The 25,477-nt window shown below is 48.9% G+C and overlaps 2 protein-coding genes across 2 annotated transcripts; both read left to right on the forward strand.

Moving 5' to 3' along the window:
* Window positions 1-398: 398 nt before the first annotated feature.
* KRT79 (keratin 79) lies at window positions 399-12,406 on the forward strand. Its single transcript, XM_024575597.3, has 9 exons — window positions 399-902; window positions 2,858-3,078; window positions 4,097-4,157; window positions 4,282-4,377; window positions 9,493-9,657; window positions 9,844-9,969; window positions 10,608-10,828; window positions 11,454-11,488; window positions 11,760-12,406. Exons 1-9 carry the CDS (start codon window positions 426-428, stop codon window positions 11,963-11,965), a joined length of 1,608 nt encoding a protein of 535 aa, XP_024431365.2. The 5' UTR covers window positions 399-425; the 3' UTR covers window positions 11,966-12,406.
* Window positions 12,407-18,396: 5,990 nt separating this feature from the next.
* KRT4 (keratin 4) lies at window positions 18,397-25,016 on the forward strand. Its single transcript, XM_024575572.4, has 9 exons — window positions 18,397-18,967; window positions 20,578-20,792; window positions 21,731-21,791; window positions 22,151-22,246; window positions 22,769-22,933; window positions 23,184-23,309; window positions 23,731-23,951; window positions 24,208-24,242; window positions 24,356-25,016. The coding sequence occupies exons 1-9, from the start codon at window positions 18,479-18,481 to the stop codon at window positions 24,532-24,534; spliced, it is 1,587 nt and encodes a 528-aa protein (XP_024431340.2). The 5' UTR covers window positions 18,397-18,478; the 3' UTR covers window positions 24,535-25,016.
* Window positions 25,017-25,477: the final 461 nt, after the last annotated feature.

Raw genomic sequence — 25,477 nt, forward strand, 5'->3', positions numbered from 1 at the left:
CACAGAACAGAGCCCCCATTGATGGTGGCTACCAGGGCTGGGTGGGAGGAGACCAATACAACCACTGGTGGTGGAGGTGGCTGTGGGAGCCTGTATCATCCCGTTCCAAGGCAGGAGAGCCCCAGGGGGGAGAAGGTGGCATCCTGCCCCAGACAGTCTCGGCTCAGCCTCAGCTCTGGAGCACAGGTGATAACTAGGAGCAGCCTCTCCCTCCTGCTGGGGGAGAAGGGACTCTCCACGCCCCCCAGCCCACAGGGCCCCTCCCTCCCTCTCCTCCCTCCCTCTCCTCCGGGCAATGGGGCAGGAGTGTCTGTGGAGGTGGGGAGCCAGCCCAGTTGGGAAAAGATAAAAAGCCCATTAGGGGCCCAGCAGCTTACTGTGCTCTCTCCCAGCTCTTAGCCTGTGTGCCAGCCCCTCTGACAGCCATGAGGTCCTCTGTGTCTCGGCGGATGTACTCCACCAAAGGGGGCTTCAGCTCCAACTCTGCCAGTGGAGGGGGTGGGTCCAGGGCCCACACCAGCTTCAGCTCTGTGACAATGTCCCGGAGCAGTGGCAGTAGTGGTGGGGCACGCTCTGGCCCTGGCATGGGTAGCTTTGGCAGCCGGAGCCTCTATAACTTGGGGGGCAGCAAGAGCATCTCTGTCAGTGTGGCTGGAGGGGCTTCCTCAGGGCGGGCCCTAGGAGGCTTTGGCCATGGCAGTGGGGCCTACATGGGCCTCGGGGCTGGAAGGCAGACATTTGGGCCTGTCTGTCCTCCTGGAGGCATCCAGGAGGTCACTGTCAACCAGAGCCTGCTGACCCCTCTCAATGTGGAGATCGACCCAGAGATCCAGCGGGTGCGCACCCAGGAGCGGGAGCAGATCAAGACCCTCAACAACAAGTTTGCCTCCTTCATCGACAAGGTGGGCCGAAGCGGAAGCGGGCAGGGAGGGCCCCTGGAATAGAAGCAGGGCCTATAAGAGGGGATGGGCTGGGTAGAGGCTGTTGTAGTCCATGTGCCCTTTTGGGAGGGGGTTGATGAGATGACTTTGGAGCTCTTCTGGCCTGAGCCTGGGATGCCCAGGTGTGGATGGCTGGAGACAATCTTCAGGTCTTTGCTGTAACTGCTCAGGTGAATCCTGGGCCTATGCATGGGGCCTGATGGCTAAGCCCGCCTGGACCATGCTATAGCCTTGCCTGTGGTCATCATTAATGTCAGTACCCAGCAGCCTTAGCTCACAATTACATAGCAGATTGTACTCACTGCTGCTCTTAGCAGGGTGGCCCTTACTGCCTTTTGTCATTTGACAGCTGGGAAGTGGGCTCAAGTGCTATATTACCGAAGGAGCCCTGCCTGTTCCCTATTCTCTCAGTCTTGGTGGCAGCCTCAGGACAAAGCTGTGACCAGACACAATGGGGAAGGGGTTGTCCTAGAGGAAGTCTCCTTTTTGCTTCTCCTTTTCCTTCTTGCTGTTCCAGCCAAGAAGCTCAGTTTCAGGTGGACAATGAGGAGGATGGTCACCAGGTCACCATGACCTGGGGGCTGGAGTTTGATCTGTCCCAGGTTGGGAGTGTCTTGACTCCCTCCCTGGCATCTGGGTGGACTGGGGAGACTCTTGTACTGTTCTCTGGCAGTTCCAGGGCCATTTCGGTGGCCTTGTCTATCTCCACCCTGAGCCTCCAGGACCATGATGGGGGAAAATCCTGGTGGGTGACTGTACCTTGGTTCAGTGATTTGTGGGTTCCCAAAGGACATTCATGTCCTCTTTCTCATGTGATACTCACAGTGTCCTGTGAGGAGTGACAATAGGTAACACCATGCCTATTTTTTAAGAAAAGAATACTGGGTTTAAAGAAGTCATGTGATTTGCCCAGGATCATACAGGTACTTGGAGGCAGAGGTGGGCCTGGACCCTGGGTCATGGACCTCATGGTGGTTGGCACTAAGAGGATTTGTTACGGCTCATGGCAGGTACAGCTGCTGCATGGTGCCCCTGGGCCACGTGGCTGTGGGCCTGGGGTGCTGTGGGGGTGGGACCTGGAGAGCCTGGTTAGCAAAGGGTGAAGCAATCCAGCCCACCCACCCTCCTCACCTTCTCCCCTAGTGACTTCTGGTTCTTCTGTGGGACTGTCCCAGAGGTTAAATAAGCAAAAACCTCTCCCAGGCTCCCAGAATCATGGCTGGGAGCTGGGGGTCTGAAAGGCTGCCTAAGTCCGGTGTCTGGGAACCCTGGTGAGGCAGAGAACCCAGTGGCCTGCTCAACCCTTGCCGTGAGTCCCCTCGTGAGTCTTTAGAGATAGGGCTTGGCATTAGTCTTTAAAAAAAGCTTCAAAAAGTCAGATTTTCAGAAAAGTTGCAAGAATAGTACAGCATATGTCCACATACTCTCACTTAGATTCACCAGTTTTAAACATCTTGTCACACTTATCTTCTCTCTTTTTGTGTGTGTATGTATATAATCACAAATATATACATATGTAGTTGTATATATATTACATATATACACACACATATATGCATCCACATTTTTAACAGTTGATTTTGATGTAGAATTAGGGTTCAGAAACACTGATCTAGTCCAGTTTACTTGGGACAAATGAGAAAGGGAAACCCAGAGAGACTTGACTGTCACTAACTAGCAAATGGCTAAACTGAAGCTTTTATGTTTATTAACTCTTTAGAGTCCTTGTCATCAGATGAGACTCTATTTTCCAGATGAGATTGTTCCCTTAGCAACTCCTCCCTTCAGCAAGGTGTAGGCCTGCACTGCCCCTGTGATGTCCTGGTCGTGGATGGATGGTGGCAGTGGGCTCCATTCTCGGGCCATCCTGGGGGAGGGGGTGGTGCCAGCCCACCACCCTTCTTGCTCTGGCTCAGGTGCGTTTCCTGGAGCAGCAGAATAAGGTGTTGGAGACCAAGTGGGTGCTGCTGCAGGAGCAGGGCCAGAACTTGGGCACCACCAGGAACAGCCTGGAGCCCCTGTTTGAGGCCTTTGTGAGCAGCCTGCGCAGGCAGCTGGACTACCTCCAGGGCGAACGAGGGAGGCTGGACTCAGAGCTGAGGAACATGCAGGATCTTGTTGAAGACTTCAAGAACAAGTGAGGAGGGCTGGGCAAGCTGGGGCTATGTGGGGACAGGGTGGGGGCATTGTGGAAATCTCCCCAGACAGGATTATCTCTTTGCAGGGTCCTGGGAGCCACCTGGGGGATGCACAGAGCTGCTTTCCTTGGGGACTCAGGCACTGGACCCATCACACTCATCAATAATCTTGAAAACTCTTTCTTGTAATGTGGGGAGAATAGTGTAGGGAACTTATATGTTCCCATTACCCAGCTCTAATAATGATCAGCGTAGCCATCTTGTTTTGTCTGCACTTTCCCTCTTCCCTTACTGTCTTGAGGCAAACTCCAGCCATCATGTAATTTAATTCACAGGAATTTTACTGGATATGTTCTTACAGTTCATCTGTATAACTTGACTTACCAAACATAAACACATTGCCATAAATCACACCTAAAATTTTTAAAACTGTAATTCCTCAATATCATCAAATAGTCAGTTTGGAGTTTCCAATTGTCCCATTAGTGCAATAAATTAAAAAAATACAGTTTGTTGAATCAAGATCCAAATAAGCTTCCCATATCATGATTGGTTGATAAATGTATTTATAATTTTAAGGCATAATTTTTCATAACTTTTCCAGCGACTTGACGTGAGCAATTTCTAGACCTTCAAGTCTCAGCAGAAGCAGCTGGAGAGAATTTAGTTGTTTGAAATGCCATCCTGTTGTTGAAAGTGGAGGCAAAGGTTAACCAATGTTGACGCATCTCCACCTGTTCCCATAAAGCCTCTAAGGGCTCTGATCCAAAGAGATAGCTACTCTTGACTGCCATAGTATTGCACAGCTCTGTGCCCATTTCCTCAAAAAAGGCAGGGAGGAATATTTAAAGACTGCACCCTGAGTTTCTTCACTGGTTGGCTGCATTATAGCACTGCTTCCCAAAGATGTTCTTGGCCAATATAGGACCCATCAGGGTTCCCTTAAAGCCAAGAGGGTCCAGTGCCTTAAAAGGCAGACCTTGACTGAGCCTGGCCTCAATCTTCCCCGTGTGACAGGTACGAAGATGAAATCAACAAGCGTACTGCTGCCGAGAACGAGTTTGTGGTGCTCAAGAAGGTGAGCAGGGTGATAGGAAGTGGGGGCAGGTGGTCCTATGGCTGCTGGAGTGCTGGGCTGGCTCTGAGAGAGGTGAGAGCCCTGGGGGCTGAGCCATCTGCCCTGCTCTTTCCCTCACTCCCAGGATGTGGATGCTGCGTACATGGGCCGAACGGATCTGCAAGGCAAAGTGGGCACCTTGACAGAAGAACTCGACTTCCTGAATCATCTCTATGAAATGGTGAGACGGCCAGTGGACAGGGTCATGACATTCAGCACTGGGGCTTCCCACAGAGGTCTGATCTGTACTCACCAGTGCAATGATTTGATAGAAGATAAACCTGGACCTTTAATTAATACTAGCTCCCATTAAGTGCAAATTAAGTTAAGTGCTTAAATGGGCCAGGCACTGGGCTAAGCTCTCAGCAACTCCATAATATAAGTACTATTGTCTCCATTGTATAGTCAGGGACACCGATGTTGAGAGCAATTTGCTCATGGTCACATAGCTAGTCAAAGGCAGTGCTGGAGTTAAAATCTCATTCTTGAACTTCAAACTCTGATTCTTGCTATGGTGTTCCATTGCGTTCCCCTTTTTGCCCAGTTTGTAATGGAGCAAGGGATGGAGGGGCACAGATGGGCAGAGCTGAGACAGGGACTGAGATTCCAGGCTGGAGCAGGAGGTGAAGTGAGGGTAGTAGATCAGAGAATCTGGGATGGGCCTCAGGAAACAAAGGGGCTCTGAAGACTTGAGCGAGAAGGTTGAAATTAACGTGAATTGATCCTAGACTCTTAGACTCTATGAATAGGTAGGGACCTCAGGGTATGCCTTCCACTCAGTTCCAAACCCTTTCTTTAATCTCCACAATGGGAAAATCATGTAGAGTCTACTTGAATACCTCTGTTTTTTGGGGGGAGGCAGGTATTTCCGCTGTTGAACAAATTTATTAGAAAGTTTGACTTGACTCTTCTTCCCACGGCTTCTGCTCTTGATTGACTCCAATTCTGCCCTCTGGGCTGCACACATCCAATTACCTTCCATGTGACATATGTCTTTCATACGACGACACTTTAGAGGTCAGGATGATTAGGGAATTGAAATCTGTGTTATGTGAATAAGTTTAGGAAACAGAGTTCTGAGTCCAAAATTCAGAAAGTAGAGAGATGGGGAGGGAGGTTACAGGTACAGACTTCTCTTCATGCAGCCTAATATTGCACTAGTTTATGTGTTGTTTTTAGAAACCATTTCACCATGTTTGTTCCTTAAAGTCCCCTGGATTTTTTCACATGAATGCTTTCAAGTAAGACAGGCATCTACTGTCCTCCACTTCCTGTATTTAGGAAGTTGAATTTTTGAAACTGAATGCAGGAGCTAATGATTCCCCCTCTTTTAGTGAAATGTTATTGAGGTTTCATCCATTGTTGTAGGTCACTGCGGGTACTTTGAAACTGGATTCTCCTCTCCATATATTGGAGATGCCCAATTGGAATAATTGGATATATTAGTGATGCATCAGCTTTGGGTTATCTGGAGACTTGATAAATTTTCAGTTTAGTTATTTGTAATGTTTCAGTGTAAATCATTGATAAACACATTAAGGCAGACAGGGTGAGAACGGAGTCCTAGGTCTTCAGAGTGCTTTCCCACCAGGCTGACCTCACACCACTAATCAGTAATTAGTGGTTTAAATGGCCTATCTACTTTAAAATCCAGTTAACCACGTCATCATTTGGCCCATATTTTTCTGTCTTATTTTTAAGAATGCCAGAAAAAAAAACATTTCCAAAGAGAGAGAAAAAATATGCCCCCTAACCCCCCCCATTCCACTCCCCTAAAAAAAGGCTGGGTGAAACAATGTCCATGGCAGTCCTTTAGTAACTTAGTGATACAACCACAGGGGGAAAAAATCCATTTGATTCGACTTCTCCTTAGGGAAGCATTGCTGGTGCTGAGCCTCTCGTACACACTTTATAATTCATACCAGAAGTTCATGAGAGATGGACATCAAGTTTAACTTGGAGAAGTCAAAATTTCTCACCTTTGAATATGAGGACATTTGCTGTGTCTGGGGTTCTGGTTTCTGGAATCTGTCCTACTCTCCATAGTTCTCGAGGATCACTGGTAAACTCATCCTCTTAGCAATCTCCCGGGCCTCCTAGGATACCCTGTTCTGGCCTGGACCCCTGCGATCCCCAACAAGGCCAAGGCCCCTCGTACTCTCTGCATCTGTCTTGGGTTTCCATTTCTTCTATACCATCCTGCCTTTTCCTGTTTGATGGCTGTTCCTTTTGATAGAAAAGAACAAATAACATAGCTATTGAGTTGTTGGCTTTGTCTGGACCTTCTGCCTCTCTTGTCATTCTCACCTAGAGCTAACAACACCTGTCCACTGGCTGTAACGTTTCCCTGGTTCATCTTTGGCCATGTTGTTTTCTGTTCAACGTCTCTACAGGACCGGTCTGGATGGCACTTGTTGGGGGGTATTCTCTGGCCTCATGCTGATTTCTTAGGTGCCTCCCCAGTTTCTTCCTTACTGGATCATTGATGGCCATTCATTGTTTGGGACTTCCTCATTTCCTCTCTCAGGTTCTTATCTCTTTCAGGTCAATGGTTCCTAACCCCCTCTTCTCTGAATGTGTAGCCATTAGCTTTCCTACTCTCTAAGGCACACATCTGGCATACCCAGCATTCTTTCTTTTGCTATTCCTTGTCCATTTGACACATATTTACTGAATATCTCCCATAGGACAACAGAAGGACAAAACCCCTGTTTTTGACAGGCCTGGGTTACCATGTGATGAGAGTCATCACAGCGACAGGAACACAGTGCAAGGAGCAAGCTGTGGCTGCCCCTTCCTGGGTGGGGGGACTAGGGGAGTTTCAGAGGAGATGGCCTTTGAGTTAGATTTTGAGGGAAGGGTGGGACTTCTAAAGGAGGAGCAGGGGAGCTGCCAGCCAGGGCCCCAACCGAAGGGCATGGTGTGTTTGAGGAGCAGCAGGTGGGCCAGACACTGAGTGTGCTGGAGATTAAGGTGAAGAGGTGAATAGGGAAGGTGAGCTAGGGACCAAGCCAGGGTCATTTCCTATCAAAGTTCCTCATTGCTTATCTGTACCTCCTTAGGGGGTAAGAATGGAAACCAGAGCTGTCATTCCCTTTCTGCCTCGTGGGTGAATCAACTGCATTTGTCACTGTAGTACTTGGTGATGATGGATTTCACAGTCTGGTTTTGGTTAAGCCAGATCTTAAGGAAATCTGGAGGTCCAACCAGCAATTCTTGGCATGTTTTATAGGGCAGGAAAGGAGCCTCTTGGCCTTCCTCTGGTCTGGGGGGACCCTGCGGGATCCAGCCCCTGTTCCAGTGCCATCACTACAGCTTCATCTTGCTCAGATGCTCCCCAAACGCTCTTCCCTTCAGCATCCCTGGTGTCTAAAAGGCACAGGCCTTTTAATCCACAAAGGTCTTCCCTCTCCACTTGCATTGGCTTTGTTTCTTTAGAAAACCTGGCCTCTCTGTCCCCTGGTTCTACCAAGAGCATCCTCATCCACTCTTGGTGGTACCCAGTGGATAGTTTTTGCTTCCTTGTCTTAAAAATTCTAAGTTGATTTTCCTCAGGACCACACTCTGGCGTGGGACTGTAGAGGGTCCCTGAGGTGGGGAGGGTGTGGGGGTGATCCTACAAATGATGCCAGCAGTGTTGTCATCGTGGGGAGGAAGACAACTGTGACAAGGTGATGTCATCTGTGGTAAATGTGCCTTGTGGGCATCTTGACTGACCTTCAGAGAACTCTGGGCAAATAATGCATTTTACTGAGCACTCACCATGGGCCATATGGGTCTGAATCCTCATAACAGTTGCATGAGGAAGGCATTGTATCATGTTCTTTTTACAGAGGAGGGGACTGAGGCTTTGTGAAGCTTAACTACAACCCTGGTCACGTAGCTAGTGAATATTAGGCTGGGGACTTGACTTGACTTTGCCTCTCTCCAGAGCTCATGTCTTTTCACTAAACCATAAACATTTCAGTGACTGGATTTCTGTCCCCATCCTCCCAATCCATTCCATCTTTTAAAAGGTAATTTTAATATTCTAAATCTATGGCAGTATGGATATCAGTTTTAGCTTGGGTAGTTCTCTCTTTATTTCTGTCTATCTCTGCTGTAGTATATGCCATCTCAGTTCTGGCGGCAGACTGCCTGGGTTTGAGACTGAGCTCCTCTCTTATTAGTTTGTGATTTTGGGCAAGTTGCTCTCTGTGCTATTGAAAATGAATCACTGCTTTTTCAAGTACCTAACACAGGCCTGACAACAGGAATTGTTTACTAAGTGAGAGCTGTTATTATTCTGTCTGTGTCTGTCATAATCCCGTTGTCTGCAATGAAGGGCCAATGTGTGCGAAAAGATGGAGAGAACACCAGAGTATGTTGGAAAGTGTTGACTTTTAGAGGGAAGATGCTCTCCCCATTGGGAGTCACTCAGGAGCACCAAGTGGATGAGTGATTTGATCGGAGCTGGAGTTTGGAGCAGGGAGGAGCAAGGGAGACATAGGCATAGCCCACCTGGGAGCCAACACAGTGATGATCTAGCAGTAGAGCTGGTCTCAAAGTCAGAACACAGGAGCCAGACCTGCCCTTCATGTTGTCTTTAAATGCCTGTTTATGTGTGACAGCTGTTAGTCCTCGAAACACAGGGAGGGTCCAAGAACATCACTCTGGTCTATAAATGACTGCATATTCTAGAGGAAACCACTTGGCTTTGTCACTGAAAGGACTGGCTCCAGTCTGGGCCCCACTCAGACTGGATAACTTGGATCTGGTGAAGTTGGATGTGTCCCTTCTCTTCTCCAAGTCTCTTTCCTTACAGTCAGGACCACTATGAATGGCGGTGCAGGTTGTTAGCTGGCTGAGTGGACAGTGGGGTTCGAATCAGGCTCATGCTCAGCTCCCCAGGTGCTGGTATGGGAGAACCTGCCCAGAGGGGAATGTTTTCCCAATTTGTACACATGCACCCTGTGGGTCACTTGTGGCCCTGCCTACCTAGGAAGGTGTTCTGTGATGAAAGGAACTAGTGAATGTGCTGGCTTGAGGCCTGGCACCAAATTGAGTGCAGTAAGTACACATTCCCTTTCCCCTCCTTTAATCTTTTGTCAGTCTGCAAATCCACAAAGAAATGCTGTTTATTAAAGTGTGAACCCATTTCACAGCTGAAGAGACTGAGGTTTTTTTTTGCAGTTGCAGCTCCTTCCAGGGTGTAGCCTGGAGAAGAGCACAAGCCTCTTGATGCCCCCTGAACCTCTGTCCTTCATCCTTTGGCTGCTTCTTGAGGGCCTGGTGGCAACTACTTCTGTTTCTGCAGGAGCTGAGCCAAGTACAGACCCATGTGTCTGACACCAATGTCATCCTCTCCATGGACAATAACCGCAACCTTGATCTGGACAGCATCATTGCCGAGGTCAAGGCCCAGTATGAGCTGATTGCTCAGAGGAGCAGGGCTGAGGCTGAGGCCTGGTACCAGACCAAGGTGAGAAGAATGAGTGGCTTGGGTATGTGAGCTGGGATGGGACCTGTCCCAACTGTGAGAGGCCCCAGGCCGCACACACTGAACTTACATAGGGTCCTCCAGCTGTGAGGGTGAGCTTGGGGGCCAGTGGTTACCCTTGTGGGCCTGGAACTATATGACAACTCACTGCCACTTTTTGGCTTCTAGTATGAGGAGCTGCAGGTGACAGCTGGGAAGCATGGGGACAATCTGCGTGACACCAAGAATGAGATTGCTGAACTCACCCGCACTGTCCAGAGGCTGCAGGGTGAGGTGGATGCAGCCAAGAAGCAGGTGAACCTCTGGTTGGAGGCCCAGGTGTTGGTGGAGAAGGGGGGCCTCTCACTGTCATTCTAAGGGGTGATATCTGCTCTTCTCCTGGTGAACAGGACACAAATGCTGGACCATCAAGATTGACATGCTCCTTTTACAGGGGAGGAAACTGAAGCCCAGAGAAAGGAAGGAATTGTCCAAGGTCACATAGCATATTAGTGGTAGAGCATGGGGGATGACCTCCTCTAAGGAGATTGATCCCATCTCTAGGAGATCAGAGCAGAGGATAAGGGTCCAAGGGTCCAAGTCATAGCTGCTGACTCCATCTAGGGTATGGCTGAAAAGTATGGACTCATCCCCAGATCAGAGTAATGCACTGGCTATTGATGAGGTTGTATTACTTATTTTATTTCTTTTGAGGGACTAGGTTGAGCTGCAGCAACAGGGACTAAGATTAGACTTCAGTAAGGACTTCCCCACTGGTGCTACATGATCCTTCTTGTGTAATAGCATCTCCTCTTTCAGATGAATATTTCTGATTTCCTTCTTTCCCAGTTGGTTGTGGTAGGGGCAGGAGGGGGATGGTGATGCCTGGTTTAAGGGCAGAGAGATAGGTGCACTTTGGAGGATGTTCTCAACATCTCTTGTCCCCCGGGCAGTGCCAGCAGCTACAGGCTGCCATCGCAGACGCAGAGCAGCGTGGGGATTTGGCATTAAAGGATGCCCAGAAGAAGCTTGGGGACCTGGACGCAGCCCTGCTCCAGGCCAAGGAGGACCTGGCCCGGCTGCTGCGTGACTACCAGGCCCTGATGAATGTCAAGCTGGCCCTGGACGTGGAGATTGCCACCTACCGGAAGCTTCTGGAGAGCGAGGAGAGCAGGTGGGGGACCCTCCTGCCTGATTTGGAGGGCTTCCAAGCTCTGCCCTGGGGGAGAGTCCTGGGGGAGAGTTGGCTCTGGTGTCGGGGGCAGTGGGGTAAGGGAGGAACCAGGGAGCTGAGCTCCTAATTCCTTGCCTGAGGGAGACTCTCCACCTGTGCTTACTGCTTCTGCTGCACATCTCCTTGGTTGGCACAACCCTCAGTAATCCTCATGGTGGTTGGTAGGCCAAGAGGAGTGAGGCTGCTTCTTCTAACACCAGATTCATCATCTTCCGTCCTTGGGGAAAGCATGAGACGTAGAGAAAGTTACTTTAGCTAGAAACTGGGCAGCTCTGTTTTGGCACAAGCTTTGTTTTCCTCCCTCTGCAGGGTTGCTGCCCACAGCCTGTGTGAAGACAGAAGGGAGGGTGGGGTGGCATGGCCTGCTGCAGCTCTTCTCTGCTCTAGCTGGAAAGGCCCCCAGGCCCAGTGTGGCCACAAGTGCATTCCTCTCGTGTCTCCTGGTCTTGGTTCTCAAGAGCTGACCAAGCAAATTGATCCACTGTATAGGCAGAGAGAGGGAGAGAGTTTTTGCTCAGGCTCCTGGAACAACTGACCCTTTTCCTGGCCTTTCTGTTTCCCCCAGGATGTCTGGAGAATGCCCCAGTGCTGTCAGCATTTGTGAGTATTTTGCTGCCCTGCCCCGGGTTGGGCCTCTGTCCTCTGCTCAGTCCACTCAATTTGCCCTTGACCAAAAGCATACATTCCCTCCATTTGAGCTCCTGGAAAGAAGTTCAGAGGCTCCCAGAGAATGAGCTTTCTGTCCCGACCTCTCCATCCATTTCCTATGGCTCCACTGCCTGATTTTGTTCCTGCACCTCACTGATTCTGAGACTGCCCCACCCTCTCACAGCATGGCTTCCCAGTCATACCCACGTTCTTTGCTTTGCAGCGGTGACCGGCAACTCTACAACTGTGTGTGGAGGCGGCGCAGCCGGCTTTGGGGGCGGCATGTCCCTGGGTGTGAGTGGGGGTGCCAGTAAGGGCGGCTTTAGCACCAATGTGGGCTATGGCACTGTCAAGGGTGGACCCATTTCTGGGGGCACATCCATCCTGCGGAAGACCACCACAGTCAAGACGTCCAGCCGGAGGTACTAGTTGCTGAGCCTTGCAAGCTGGGGCCCTTGTAGTCCTCTCCCCACCTTACTTACCCATCTCCGCTGCCTTCCCCACCCAGGGAGCAAGAACAGCCCCCGGGCCACAGATCTGGTGTATTTGCATGCCAGACTCTTTGCATGCAATCTGCATTTTGGGAAGGGCTCAACTCTACCCATCTTTCTCCTTGGTTCTGCAATGGGGATGGGAGGGGAAGTTAAGGCCACTAGCTTGAGTGATATGTTTGGGAGATTTGGGGTGACCATTTGACCACTGAGAAGAGGTTGGATTTCCCAGGCCATCTTGGCTTCCCACACCCCTGGTTTGAGCTCAGGGCAGGCTACGGGAGGAGGAAAGGAAGCCAAGAGTGGTCCCCGAATGCCCTTCAACCTCACCAATCTCCCACCAGACCCACTCACTCCTTGAATCTAACCACAGCCCCCTCCGCTGTCTGTGCCTGTGATGTGTCTCAATAAATGGCAACTGCAGCTAGCTGTCTGTCTGTGGCTCCATCTGCCCTGCCTGGGGAATGGAAATTGTCAACTGATTAACTCCCTGATGGTTGAGGCAGCAACAACTACAAGCTCACTATGCTCCAATCATCACGCCGAATGCACATTAGCTCAATATTATCCCTACTCTTGGCCTTGGCTCACACTCTTTCTTGCAGAGCTCAGAGAAGGTTGGGGTGGCGGGGGGAATGTGTAAGTTGCTCAAAGCAAAACCCAGGTACTAGGTACTGAACAGCCGTCTATCACCTAGCCCATCCCCTGATGCTATTGAGCCCTCCAATAACTCTGTGGGGCAGGCAGCATGATTGTTCAGGAGAGATCTTGGCCTTCAGAACTAGGCAGACTTGGGTTTAAATCCCAGCTTTGCCACTTACTAGCAGTGTGACCTTGGGCTTTACAAAAGCAGGTTGTGATGAGAACATGTGTGAAGCATCTGGCTTAGGAGGGCCTGATAAGAATTGCTTCCCTTTGCTTCCCTTTTCCTGGCGTTCTGGTTTCCCAGCTCATCATCCTGGAGTCCAATTTCTCTCTCGGCCTTCTCAGTCAGTCATCCATAAAAATTCACGTTTTTTCTGTCAACGGTAGAATACACACTCTTTTCAAGGGAACATGGAACATTTTCTAGGATAGATCATATATTATGCCACAAAACAAGTCTTAGCAAATTTAAGAAGATTGACATCATAATATATATCTTTGCTGACCGCAATAGTACAAAATTAGAAATCAATAATAGGAGGGGAACCAGAAAATTCACAGATGCATGAAAATTAAATAACACTCTATTGAACAACAACAAATGTATCAGAAAAAAATTAAAAGGAAAGTATGAGTTTCTTGAGAAAAATGAAAATGAAAACACACACACCAAAACTTATGAGATGTAGCAAAAGCAATTCTAGGAGGGAAGTTTATAGCTATAAATGCATACATCAAGAAAATAGAAAGATCTCAAATAAAGAAACTAACTTTATACATCAAGGAACTACACAAAGAAGAACAAAGCCCAAATTTAGCAAAAGGAAGGAAATAATAAAGATTAGAACAGAAATGAATTAAATAGATAATAGAAAAACAATAGAAAATATTAACAAAACTAACAGTTGGTTCTTTGAAAAGATAAACAAAATTGACAGTCTTTAGTCAGAGTAACCAAGGAAAAAAGAGAAAGGACCCAAATCAATAATAGTATAAGGGAAAGCGGAGATCTTACCTCTGGTACCACAGAAATACAAAGGATTATAAGAGGCTACTAAGAACAAGTGTGTGCCAACAAATTGGACAACCTAGAAGAAATGGATAAATTCCTAGAAACACACAACCTACCAAGACTGAATCAGGAAGAAAGAGAAAATCTGAACAGACCTATCACTAACAAGGAGATTAAATTAGTAATCAAAAAATCTCCCAACAAAGAAAACCCCAGGGCCAGATGGCCTCACTGGTGAATTTTACTGAACATTTAAAGAATTAACACAAATCCTTCTCATATTTCCAGAAAAATCAAAAAGAAGGGAAAACTCTCAAACTCATTTTATGAAGCTAGTGTTACCCTGATAACAAACCCAGGTAAGGACAGTATAAGAAAAAGCTGACGAATATAGATGCAAACATTCTCGAGAAAATACTAGCAAACCACATTCAGCAACACGTTAAAAGGATCATACACCATGATGAAGTGGGATTTATCCCTGGGATGCAAAGTTGATTCAACAAACACAAATCAATAAATGTGATACATTACATTAATGAAATGGAAGATAAAAATTATACGATCATTTCAATAGAGGCAGAAAAAACATTTGACAAAATTCAACATCCATTCATGATAAAAATTATTAACAAATTAGGTATAGAAGGAACTATACCTCAACACAATAAAGGACCCCAGAGGGTGCTTTCAGGAGCTCGTGGGGAGACCAGCAGGTGAGAAGGCTCCCGGGCCCCTGCTGGGCCCCAGTCAGTGCATCTGCCCATTTATCTGTTTTACAAGTGGGGCTGGACACGTGGTTTTGAGGATAAGAATGGTTTTGCTGAAAAACATGTTGGATAACCCCTGCTTGGGATGACCAGGAAGGGCTGCTCTCTAACCCTGTGCACAGACCCCCTAACCCCCTGATTCTAATGAGTCCCCACCCTCACGTTGACCTTACTGGTTTCTTCCCAAAATGCTGAGTAGGCCTTCTCTGCAGTCTCTGATTCACAAGTTGGCTCTGGCTTCCCACTGAGTGACTCAGGCTCAGTGGCATTGCCGAGGCCAGTGACTGAACTGGTGAGGGCCCAGGCCTGGCCAGGTTTGGGGCTGAGAGTGAAAGACCTTGGGATTCTGGTAATCCCAGGGCTGAATGTGAGGCTTGCCTCTCTCACTCAGAAAGTCCTGAGCAAACACACCCGCCTGCCTCTGCTCCACGCCCCTGTCAGCTGCTCATCCCTCTTGACAAGGCCTGGAACAATCACCAGATGAGGAAGGGGCAAGGAGGACAATAGCAAGAGCTGTGGGGGTGGGGCAGGGATCGGCTTCTAGCTGTTACTGCCAGTGGGAGTGGTCCTGCCCAGTCCTTGCCTCTGGCTCATCTAGGCCGAAGGCATCTTTCTCATTTTCAGGGAAAGAAACTCTCCTCTTTACCTCTCTCACTGTAGCATAAAAGCTCTCTCACATAAGAAGCTTTCCCTTATATCTGCCTTAGGCTTCTTATGCTATAGTTTCAGGATTTGAGGAACTTCTGGCAATTCTGACAATAATAAAGCCACAGAATATGGCTCTAGACTAGCACTTCCTTCCTGTTTGGTTTGGGTTTATTATAAGATTTGTAATTAAGTTAATTTGGATTTATTAATTGGAGGACACAGAACTGGCCCCTTGAGACAATGTCATGCCTTATTGGATACTTGCAAGTTCAGGGGCACGTAAACCAAACAATCAATCACGTGACAACAGCAAAGCCGGAAGGAGCAGAGACCCTTCTGTGGAAAATGCAGTGAGCTGCCCAAGACCCTGACGCTGCTCTGGTGGACTGTGAGCTACTGGTCTGTATAAGTTGCCATATACTTTTCCCTGCAGTTTCTGTGCAAGACAGTCACTAATAGAAAGCATCGTGTTGTAGAGGTTAAGGTCACAAGCTTGAAGTCAGGCAGGGCTGGCCTCCTGCCTCCCCAACTCCTTAACTGTGTGATCTCAGGGAAGACATATAACCTCTCTGAGCCTCATTGCCTGCAGCTCTTGAGTGAGCATAGCAACACATCTTTTGCACGGTTGTGAGGATTGGAAGTGTTATAAGAAAAACACCCAGTGTCCAGTCCACAATGGCAGCTCTAAATGAGAGTCCCTTTTACCTGAAAACCACTGTGACTTTTCCCTCATCTTCCTTTTTGTCTCAGGGATGGTGTCTACCTCAATGTAGAGTTACCTTCCTGGGAAGTACCTCAATCTTTGCTCAATCTGGGTTGGGTGCCCGATAAGCACAAAATCAGATTGATTGTATATTATATACTACTTCCCTGAAAATCCCTTCCAGACCACTTGCTTGTTGTTTTGGGCATTGGACACAAGTGGACACATCTCCAGGTACAACATACCATGTCATTTTCTCCTAGTAGTGGAGTGTCCCAGCCAGACTGCAAGACCCAAGGGACTCATCCTAGGGCTTCACCTCTGTGGATGCACTCTGTCCTCCTAGTCTGCGAATGTCCTCATCAGTCCCCCAGGGTCAGCCAAGGAGAATGGAGCCATGAGTGCGAGGAGCAGAGATGCAGGTGAGGTAGCCAGGGGTCTGAGGTCCTGGGCTCTCACTCAGTTATGATCCTGGCGACCTTCCTACCTCCTCTTGGGGCAGGAAACCAGACAATCCGACCTCAGCTCCTGCAGCAGATGTCCCTGAGACCCGAAGTAGCTCTACCTTTCTTATCAGCCGGGGCCCACGCTTGGAGTCAGGGTAGAAATCAGCAGAACTTTGGGTGCTGGGGCCCTCAGAGGTCCCTTGACCCGACCACTTGGTTCAATCTGATTTGTTCCAGTGCCCAATTCTGGATTGACCGCTGCACAAATTAGACTAATTGACTTCCTAACAGGCAGGATGATATGGGCAAGAGGCTGGGAAATGCAGAGCCTTTGGGAGCGGACGAATATGAGTTCAAGTCCTGGCTCCGCCACATGCATTTGTGTGAGCCTGGGCTACTTTAACCCCCTGAACTTCCAGATCCTCATTGGCAGACAGGGCTGTTGATATCGACTGCATAGAACTTGAAGAAGCTGAAATAATCACATGTATATAAAGCATCCCACACAAAGCCCGGCATGAAGCTGACACTCACTAAATATGCCTAGAAAGGGCGAGTGAACGTCCAACCCCGTCCCTTACAGGAGATGGTTCTGGCTCTGGAGTGCTTGCGTACTGCAGGTGGATGGGCCATCCCTTGGGCTTTCTCCCATGGACCTTGGAGGGAGCCCGGGGTGTCCTGTCCTTATTGTCACAGTTCTTCCACCCACTCTCCATTTACTTAGAAGCCACCTGGGCACCGCACCAGGAGCCCAGCGAAGGCAGAGGTAGATGGGACAGAGAGAGGGGACAGATGAGAGGTAGAGGCAAGAGGAGGGCAGGGAGAGGAGAGGAGGATGGAGGTGGGGAGAGAAGGAGCTGGCCAAGGAGAGAGAACTCCCAGCCAGTCCATCTTTCCCTGTCCCCGAGGCCTGGATCCACTGACCATCCTCTTCTCACCCCTTGGCCCTGCTCTCTCTTTTTGCATGGAGGGAGCTGTTTGTGTTCCTCATGGCCAGCTTCCTTCAGTCAGGGTCAGCTCAGGCCTACAGAAATGGTCCAGGCCCTAGTCTCTGCTGCTCCCCAGATTTGAACTAGCAGTCTCATGAGGAAGTGGAGAGGGGTACAGATTTACCTAATTTCTCCTCAGGAGTGGCAATGGCAAAGCCCCGGCAGGAAAAGAATGAATGTTTACTGACCTACTAAGTGCCAGGCACTGTAGGTACATTGTCTCATTACCTATGAGGCAGGTATCCCAGTTTATGGATGAGTTCCGAGGGGTTAGCTGACCTGCTCAAGACTGCACTGCTAGTTAGTGGCAACAGGTAGGAATCTGTTGCACTTAGTGGGAAAGAATTTAAATTGGGGCTGAAAACTAGGATTTTGTATTTGAAAACATTGCTCTGAGAAGGGCCTCATAGGTTTTACCGTTCTGTCAAAGAGGTCTCCAGCGCCAAAAAAGATACAAATGTCTTTGAATGCTGGGACCAATTATGAGAAAGCAGAACAGGATCTGTCCTAGAGGAAGCGAGCACAGGGCTGGGCAGCAAACGGAACAGAGGTGAGTCTTGGTCTAGGTTAGGAAAGCTGTAGGCTGTAATATGGATTTACCCTTTGGTAAATTTACACGGGGCCAACTGCCCATGGAGGAATAATAATGACAATAATAACAAATATAGGTGCAGCTTCTGATAATTTACAAAGTAACACTTCCAATTTACAGGAGAAACAACTGAACTTCAGAGAGCAATTTGCTTCAGGTTTACAGAGCTGGTAAGGGCAGGTCGTGCACTTGTACCCAGGCCCTCAGGTTCCAATTCTGTGGAGTGGGAGAAAAGTGATGGGTTGTCTTGTCTGGAGCAGGAAGGCCACCGCAGGCTGGTGAGGTGGAAGGGTGGTGGGTGGGGGACCTGGCAGGTGGGGCCCAGCAGGGCCTCCGATGCAGGAGGCCCTGGAGCTCTGGTTCAGGTTCTCCTGAAGGGGAGGGATTGTGTTGGAATCCAGTTACCTGTGCCCTCCAAATGACTTCTGTAGGTGTGTTTAGTGACATGCTCAGCAAGTGTGAGAAGAATGGGCTGGTGCCAAAGGCCAAGCCCAGAGATGTTTCAGATTTTTCCTTTTATGCCCCTGCAACCAAGCCCTGCTGCTCCAGCTCATATAAGAGAAGCAGGCTAGGGCTGCAGCATTCACTGGTCTGGGCCCTCTCGCTTCTCTCTGACTACTCCGAGTTCACTTTCCGCTCTCCAGCCATGATCTCCAGACAGCAGGGTGTTCGAGGCCTGTCCCAAGGCTTTAGCGCTGGCTCGGCCGTCTTAGGTGGGGTCAAGAGGGTTGCTTTCAGCTCAGCCTCCATGTCTGGGGGTGCAGACCGCTGCTCCTCTGGGGGCTTTGGCAGCAGGAGCCTCTACAACCTCGGGGGGAACAAGAGCATCTCCATCAGCATGGCTGGATGCCGGCAGGGTGCTGGCTTTGGGGCTGCTGGAGGTTTGGGGGCTGGCAGCTTTGGTGCTGGTTTCGGCGCTGGCAGTTTTGGTGGTGGATTTGGGGGCTCCTTCGGTGGACGGGGTGGTCCTGGCATCGCTGTCTGCCCTGCTGGAGGGATTCAGGAAGTCACCATCAACCAGAGCCTGCTGACCCCACTCCGTGTGGAGATCGACCCTGAGATCCAGAAGGTCCGGACTGAGGAGCGAGAGCAGATCAAGACCCTCAACAACAAGTTTGCCTCCTTCATAGACAAGGTGAGCCGTCCCCTTGGCCAGACAAGGTGGCAGAGCCAGGGTGGCTGAGTCCCGGCACCTCAGACCTGAGCCTGTCACGGGAAGACCACTGAACTACTCTGGGCCTCCATTTTCCAGCTGTTAAAGGGAGTCAGCATTCTGAGCCTCTTTTGTTCCATGGCTGGTAGGCTGTCAAAGCAGTTCAGTATTTGGAGTTTTCTAGATGTGCTGTGTGATACTTGGAAAATCACTCAACTTTTCTGCTCCAATCACCCCCACTATAAAGTGGGTTCATTATTTCCCTGCTTTTTCTCAGGTTTTGGTTTTAAAATAACGGTTAATAATTTAATAATTAGCAAAGACTTAATTGTAGTTCCTATAATAATGTAACTATTGGCACTTCTGTTGGAACAGAAGAAAACCAGGCTGGTTTCTCCATCGAAAAATGGCTGACTCCAATGGCAGAATCAAAGTCCCAGCAGGCCCTTGGAAGGTCATTGCTTTCATCCTTCTGACTCTGGGCAAAATTGCTTATCTGGTTCTGTTTGCAGAGATGAGAGGATGGGTCTCTCCTTTTCTTTTTGTAGTTCAACTTTCTTCTCCATGCAAGGTTAGAGCTCAATTACAGACAAGCAGAATGGGTGACAGGAAGCAGATCAGCCTCAGAGAGCTGAGGCATGCAGTGATTAACAACTGGATGGACAGGTGTGGCACACTCGGTGAAGGATGCCCTAGGTCTCTGTGCTCTGAGGTCTTAGTTCACTTAGATGAGGCCAGAGCGAACAACCTTGGCATAGATTTGAATGGGACTGTTTGCTCTTCTTGTTAGTTTGAAGAGACCAATAGTAGCTTGAAGAGGCTTATTGTGACTCTAGGACATACAGATACAAAAGCAAGACTAAAGTTTTGGCACTTTCTTGTGTCATCTCATCTTTTGGGTTCAAACTGTGATCACTGGCCCTTACCTGCTTTCATTTCAAGTCTGAAGCACATAAAGTGGAAATGTCATGCTAAGCTGCTACCCTGATTTGTCTTTTCATAGAAAAGTTAAATCTTTTCATAGAAAAAGGGAAAGTGCTGGGAAGTCCCCTTGCAGACATCAGTCTTGCTGAGACTCAGGATATGTCTTGGGCCCTGATCTTAATTAACTATACTCAGTTGTGCACAGGTTCACAGGGACACACCAGGTCCACTTATGAGTAACCCTATTTAAAAAATCCGCAGTGAGTTTATCATTCCTTTGCCATGGGTCCAAATCACTTTGAATACAAGCCCTCAGATGGTGGTTGTATCCCCTAATTTTGTTTTATTTTATTATTTCATAGAAGTTCAGTGTTCTTAGCAACCCATCCCAGGGTCTCTGGATCCCTGTAGGGGAAGTTGTTTTTGCTGCCCTGGCTGTGCTCTCTTCTCCTCGACCCACACGACCCATTTGCTGCTAAGGGCTCACAGGGAGGCCGCTATGGTGACCCCACTGGATGGTTCCTGGAGGTGCAACGTGATGGCCCTATGTGGATCCCTCTTGGGCCCCTTGTTTGGCTTGGATTGATGGCGTTGGTGTTGGCCATGGCCAACCCTCCTGTCAAAGCTTCAGGCCCTCATCAGTTGGCCTGTACCTATTTTAAACACAGGTGCGATTCTTAGAGCAACAGAACAAGGTTTTGGAGACAAAGTGGAACCTCCTCCAGCAACAGACAACCACCACATCCAGCAAAAACCTGGACCCCTTCTTTGAGGCCTACCTCAGTGCCCTGAGGAAGCAGCTGGATACCTTGGTCAATGACAAAGGACGCCTGCAGTCTGAGCTGAAGACCACACAGGACAGCGTGGAGGACTTCAAGACCAAGTATGTGGGGAAGAAAAAGGGGATGCCATCTCACAAACCTGCCTGGCTATGCCCCAGGCTCCCCTGGCTCCTCTCTGATCATTGAGAACCCCAGGCTCTGAAGATATCCCGAGAGAGTCAGGAAGGTCCGCTAGTCTATTCCCCTTTATGGCCATGGTGACAGTTCAGTGAGATGAGGTCTAGCAGTCCTAAGTTGTTCCAAACATAAAATGAATGGTACGTTCAGAGAGCTTGACTTGCTACATACAAACAAGATTAGAAATCTACCAGATGGAAAGTACTATATACCACGGTCAGAAGACTACAGGTTGTAGAGACAGGTGGACTGGTTTGAATACTGATTCTTCCACTTACTTGCTGTGTGATCTTGGGTAAGCTGCTTCACCTCTTTGAACCTCAGTTTTCCTCATATTTAACATGGGAATATTATTCCTACTTTATAGGTTGACAACTAAATGAAATTAAATGAGGTAAAGAAAGTAGGTAGCATAGTGCTGAACATACAATGAACATTCAGTCCGTAGTAGCTCTTATTATGATACTCATTCATTACAGGATGGAGCTGAGAAGTTACCAACCCTCTCTCTCTCCATTCACTTTCACATGGAACAAAGAGAATTTAATTTACCAAATGGCCAAAAGGAGAGCCCTTCAATGGAAATAAAATCAACCAGATCATTGTGGGTTTCTTGCCTCATATCGTATCTCTTGAGAACAGTCTTTTTAAAGTTTGGTTTGCACTTCTCTGAATAAACTGGGGCTAGGCTGGTACCTCATACATGGTTATTATTCAATAAATGTAGGTTGAATGAATATTTGTGTGAAGATGGGGATGTAGCCAATTAGCTGGGTATTTCCAGATAGATGTTTGAAAAGGAGTAGCGGATTGCTGAGAAACACTAGCTCACTGCAGTTTCCTTTTCTGTCTCCACCCCCAGGTATGAAGATGAGATCAACAAACGTACAGCTGCTGAGAATGACTTTGTGGTGCTCAAGAAGGTAAGAGATAAAGGAGGCTGGGGAGGTGCAGTGAGGACACCCTCCCCTGGGTGTGGTCTTTGGCTGGAATCATGGGGTTGGTCTATCTCTGCCTCATCTCCACCTCTTTTGGTACTATCCACCCCTTTTGGTGAACCAGGATCTAAGGAATTAAGGCTGGGTAAAAAAGATAATTTTTAAAGATAATTAACGTCCATGTCTGCAGGTGGCTTTAAGGGCAGACTATGTCAAATGACTACTCCCTCACCACCTTGCCTGATGAAGCCTTTTTTAAACGCTGCTGAGAACACCTTTGTGTGTCGCTTAATAAACCCATTCTAAGTACTGTGGCTTGTCTCCTCCCCACTCTTCCTCTGCAGGATGTGGATGCTGCCTACATGACCAAGGTGGAGCTGGAGGCTAAGGTGGATGCCCTTAATGATGAGATCAACTTCCTGAGGGTCCTCTATGCTGCGGTGAGGACTCCATTTCCCCCCTCCACTCAGGGAAGGGAATCCTCCATCTTTGAGGTTGCTGGTTGGAGTTCATGATTCTTTGAAAGGACTCCGGCTCCTTTACTTCAGGGCAGGGGGCTCTCAGCAAGGTCATGGATAACAGGGTAGACATGAGAGGTTCTCAAATCAGATGTTAGAAGAGGTGATTATATCTAAAGATTGCAATGGGATAGAATTTATTACCATTTAGCATTTCTCTAGTGAAGTGTATCCACTCCATGTTCTTCCATCCAATGAACTGATACTCACTGACATGGAGTGGCTGATAGTTCCCAGGGAGCAGAAAAGACTACAAATATTGCTTTTCTGCCTTGAGATGTCACCCACTGCTTGCTTTCTATATAGAAATTTACATTGCAAATGTTAACTCTGCTTCCATCTGAGCCCGGGACATGGCCGTTTCCATGATGATAGCAGATTTCTGGTGTCAGAGATTAGAAAAGACCACTCCAGGAGGCCTGACAGGAGACATTTTCCCTGCAGGAGCTGTCCCAGATGCAGAGCCACATCAGTGACACATCGGTGGTGCTGTCCATGGACAACAACCGGAACCTGGACCTGGACAGCATCATCGCTGAGGTCCGTGCCCAGTACGAGGAGATCGCCCTGAAGAGCAAGGCTGAGGCCGAGGCCCTGTACCAGACCAAGGTGGGTTCTGGGGATTTCTCAGGAGTTGGGAGTGGCTTACAGGGCTCTGCTTTGATGTCTGTGAGCCGGTGATTATCAGCTGAAACCCAAGAGAAGTCAGACATGGGCTGATTCTTTGAGGTCTGATTTGAAGTTATGTGACGTTCTGTATTATCCCTGCCGCCTGTGGCTACTCTTGCTGAGTTGACTTGAGAATAGACCCCACTCAGACACCTCTGACCTCTGGTTTCCTGTGTGTCTTGGTCCTTAGTTCCAGCAGCTCCAGACCTCAGCTGACCAATATGGTGACAACCTGAAGAACACCAAGAGTGAGATTGCAGAGCTCAACAGGATGATCCAGAGGCTGCGGGCGGAGATTGAGAATGTCAAGAAGCAGGTAAGCGTCACTTCTTTCCAGCTGCAGGACAGGTCCAGGGCCCTAAGGCAGAATGTCTCCACAGTAGATGAGCAGATAAGGCACCAGGCCAGAGATCCTGAGCTTTTCTGCAGGGGATTTGTAGCTTTTATCATAGCCATACCCAGATCTTTTCAGTAATATCCTAGTTAACATGACATGCCACCCCAGAAAATGAGGTTTCTTGGCTCTCTGTCATTGGTTTTGGCTCTTCAACTAGCCAGTCTGGTGGGGACATTGGTGGGCTCTGGCTGGAGTGAATGAAATGCATCAGAATCAGGGAAGGTAGGGAGAAGGACAGAGAACCCTGACATCTTAACCCAAGCAAACAGGAGAGGGGACACATGTAGAGGTCTCAATAGCAGGACACTGATGGCTGTCTGTCCCCTGCCCTTGTCTACAGTGCCAGACTCTGCAGGCCTCTGTGGCTGATGCGGAGCAGCGTGGGGAGTTGGCCCTGAAAGATGCCTACAACAAGCGCACAGAGCTCGAGGCTGCTCTGAAGAAGGCCAAGGAGGAGCTAACCCGGATGCTGCGGGAGTACCAGGAGCTCATGAGCGTGAAGCTGGCCCTGGACATCGAGATTGCCACCTACCGCAAGCTGCTGGAGGGCGAGGAGTGCCGGTGAGGGGGAGAAAGCAGGGCAGAAACATGAGGAATGGAGAGGTCAGGGGCCATGGCAGGTCCAGGGCCCTTTTTCGGGGCCACTTGCTTTGATGCTGTTCTGGTGTGTTACCAACAAGCACAGTGTTAGATAACGTTCATATTTAGGCCTTAAATTTGTCTGCTTAAAGATGGGAAAGATGCTTGATACCTGCTTACTGAATGAAGTGTGGTTCTGGGCTCCGCCGTGGCTCACTGCTCTTTGTCTCCCCCGCAGAATGTCTGGAGAATGCCAGAATGCCGTGAGCATCTGTAAGTACCTTCTGTCCCTGCCATGGTCATTTATTTCTTCACCCTGGTTTGCGCTGTGACTCCTGGTTGCTGGCACTGTTGGAGTAACCATGTCCTTTGCCTCTCTCCCACAGCTGTGGTTGGTGGTGCCGCCAGTGCAGGAGGCGTTGTGGGAGGATTAGGAAGCTGTTCCGGGTTTGGCCTGGGAGGTGGCTTTGGCTCCGGCTCTGGCTCTGGAAGTGGCTATGGCTTTGGTGTTTCTGGCAGCAAGATCATCTCTACCACCACCCTGACCAAGAGATCTCACCGATAGAGGAGATGAGGTCCATGAAGCCCCCTGAGCCCAGCTGGGCCCAGTCTTGGTGTCTCTGTGCTTCCTTCACCTCCATCTCCACTCTACTTTTCTGGGGCTCATCTTACCAGTGTCACCTCAGTGCCGGGGTGTGGGCTCTCTGCCCTTTTGGAGTTTGGTAGCTTCTTCTCAGTTTGGGCTTGGTGACTCACCTGGAATGGGAACATTGTCAGCTGACTCTTCACCCACCAAGGACAGAGGAGAACACAACCAGAAGCTTCATCTCCAGAGTTATCAGGGTCACATATGTTCCCTCCCAGCCTGATGTCCTCTCCTACCAGATCCTGGATATCACTCTACATCAGGACCAGTTCCTTCTCCATCACTTGGCAGCAACTGGCCCTGCAAGGTCAGGACAAAAACCACTCAGTGTCCCATCCAACTCTTCTCCTTCCCTTTATCCATCTTTGGGTGAATTTTCAATAAAACACTTTTGTCATTCACTCTGAGCAATTGTTCTTGTTTGCTGGGAACAAGTCTCCCGAATTCAAGTGAAAGCGAAAGAGGCCGGGGTCTGAGGGCTCTGTCTGGGTAGATAAAGGCCATCAATGGATTTCCCAGGCCTCTCCTTCTGAAATGCCCAGAGTAGTGAGGGAGAGGTGTGGAGCCTGAAGGCTGCCTCCAGAACAGAGGCCCAGACTGAAAACAACTAAGTGTTACACAAACATCAACCATTGTAGGCAGTCAGGGCCAGGCCATCTCAGTGCTGAACCTGGAGGGAAAGGGTCCAAGTCTGGAAGTGTGGGTGTAGAATGGGTATGAAGAGAGGCAGTCAGGGGTCCCCACTGAATATGGAATAAGTGGTTAGTGTTCATACTAAGAGAGTCTAGCAAGGCCTCCCTAGTTAGGAAACTCCAGGCATGTGGCTCAATCCCATCGGAGCAGCAAGGGTTTCAGGAACTTG

Source organism: Desmodus rotundus, chromosome 3, assembly GCF_022682495.2.
Source record: "Desmodus rotundus isolate HL8 chromosome 3, HLdesRot8A.1, whole genome shotgun sequence".
In the NCBI taxonomy this organism is placed as follows: Eukaryota; Metazoa; Chordata; class Mammalia; order Chiroptera; family Phyllostomidae; genus Desmodus; species Desmodus rotundus.

What these genes read in the sequence shown, in the direction of transcription:
- KRT79 (XM_024575597.3), top strand. Translation starts at nt 426, where the DNA reads ATGAGGTCCTCTGTGTCTCGGCGGATGTACTCCACCAAAGGGGGCTTC. An exon ending in TTGCCTCCTTCATCGACAAG is followed by an intron (nt 903 to 2,857) that starts GTGGGCCGAAGC and finishes GCTCTGGCTCAG; the next exon opens with GTGCGTTTCCTGGAGCAGCA. An exon ending in TGAATCATCTCTATGAAATG is followed by an intron (nt 4,378 to 9,492) that starts GTGAGACGGCCA and finishes CTGTTTCTGCAG; the next exon opens with GAGCTGAGCCAAGTACAGAC.
- KRT4 (XM_024575572.4), top strand. Translation starts at nt 18,479, where the DNA reads ATGATCTCCAGACAGCAGGGTGTTCGAGGCCTGTCCCAAGGCTTTAGC. An exon ending in TGAGGGTCCTCTATGCTGCG is followed by an intron (nt 22,247 to 22,768) that starts GTGAGGACTCCA and finishes TTTTCCCTGCAG; the next exon opens with GAGCTGTCCCAGATGCAGAG. An exon ending in TTGAGAATGTCAAGAAGCAG is followed by an intron (nt 23,310 to 23,730) that starts GTAAGCGTCACT and finishes CCTTGTCTACAG; the next exon opens with TGCCAGACTCTGCAGGCCTC.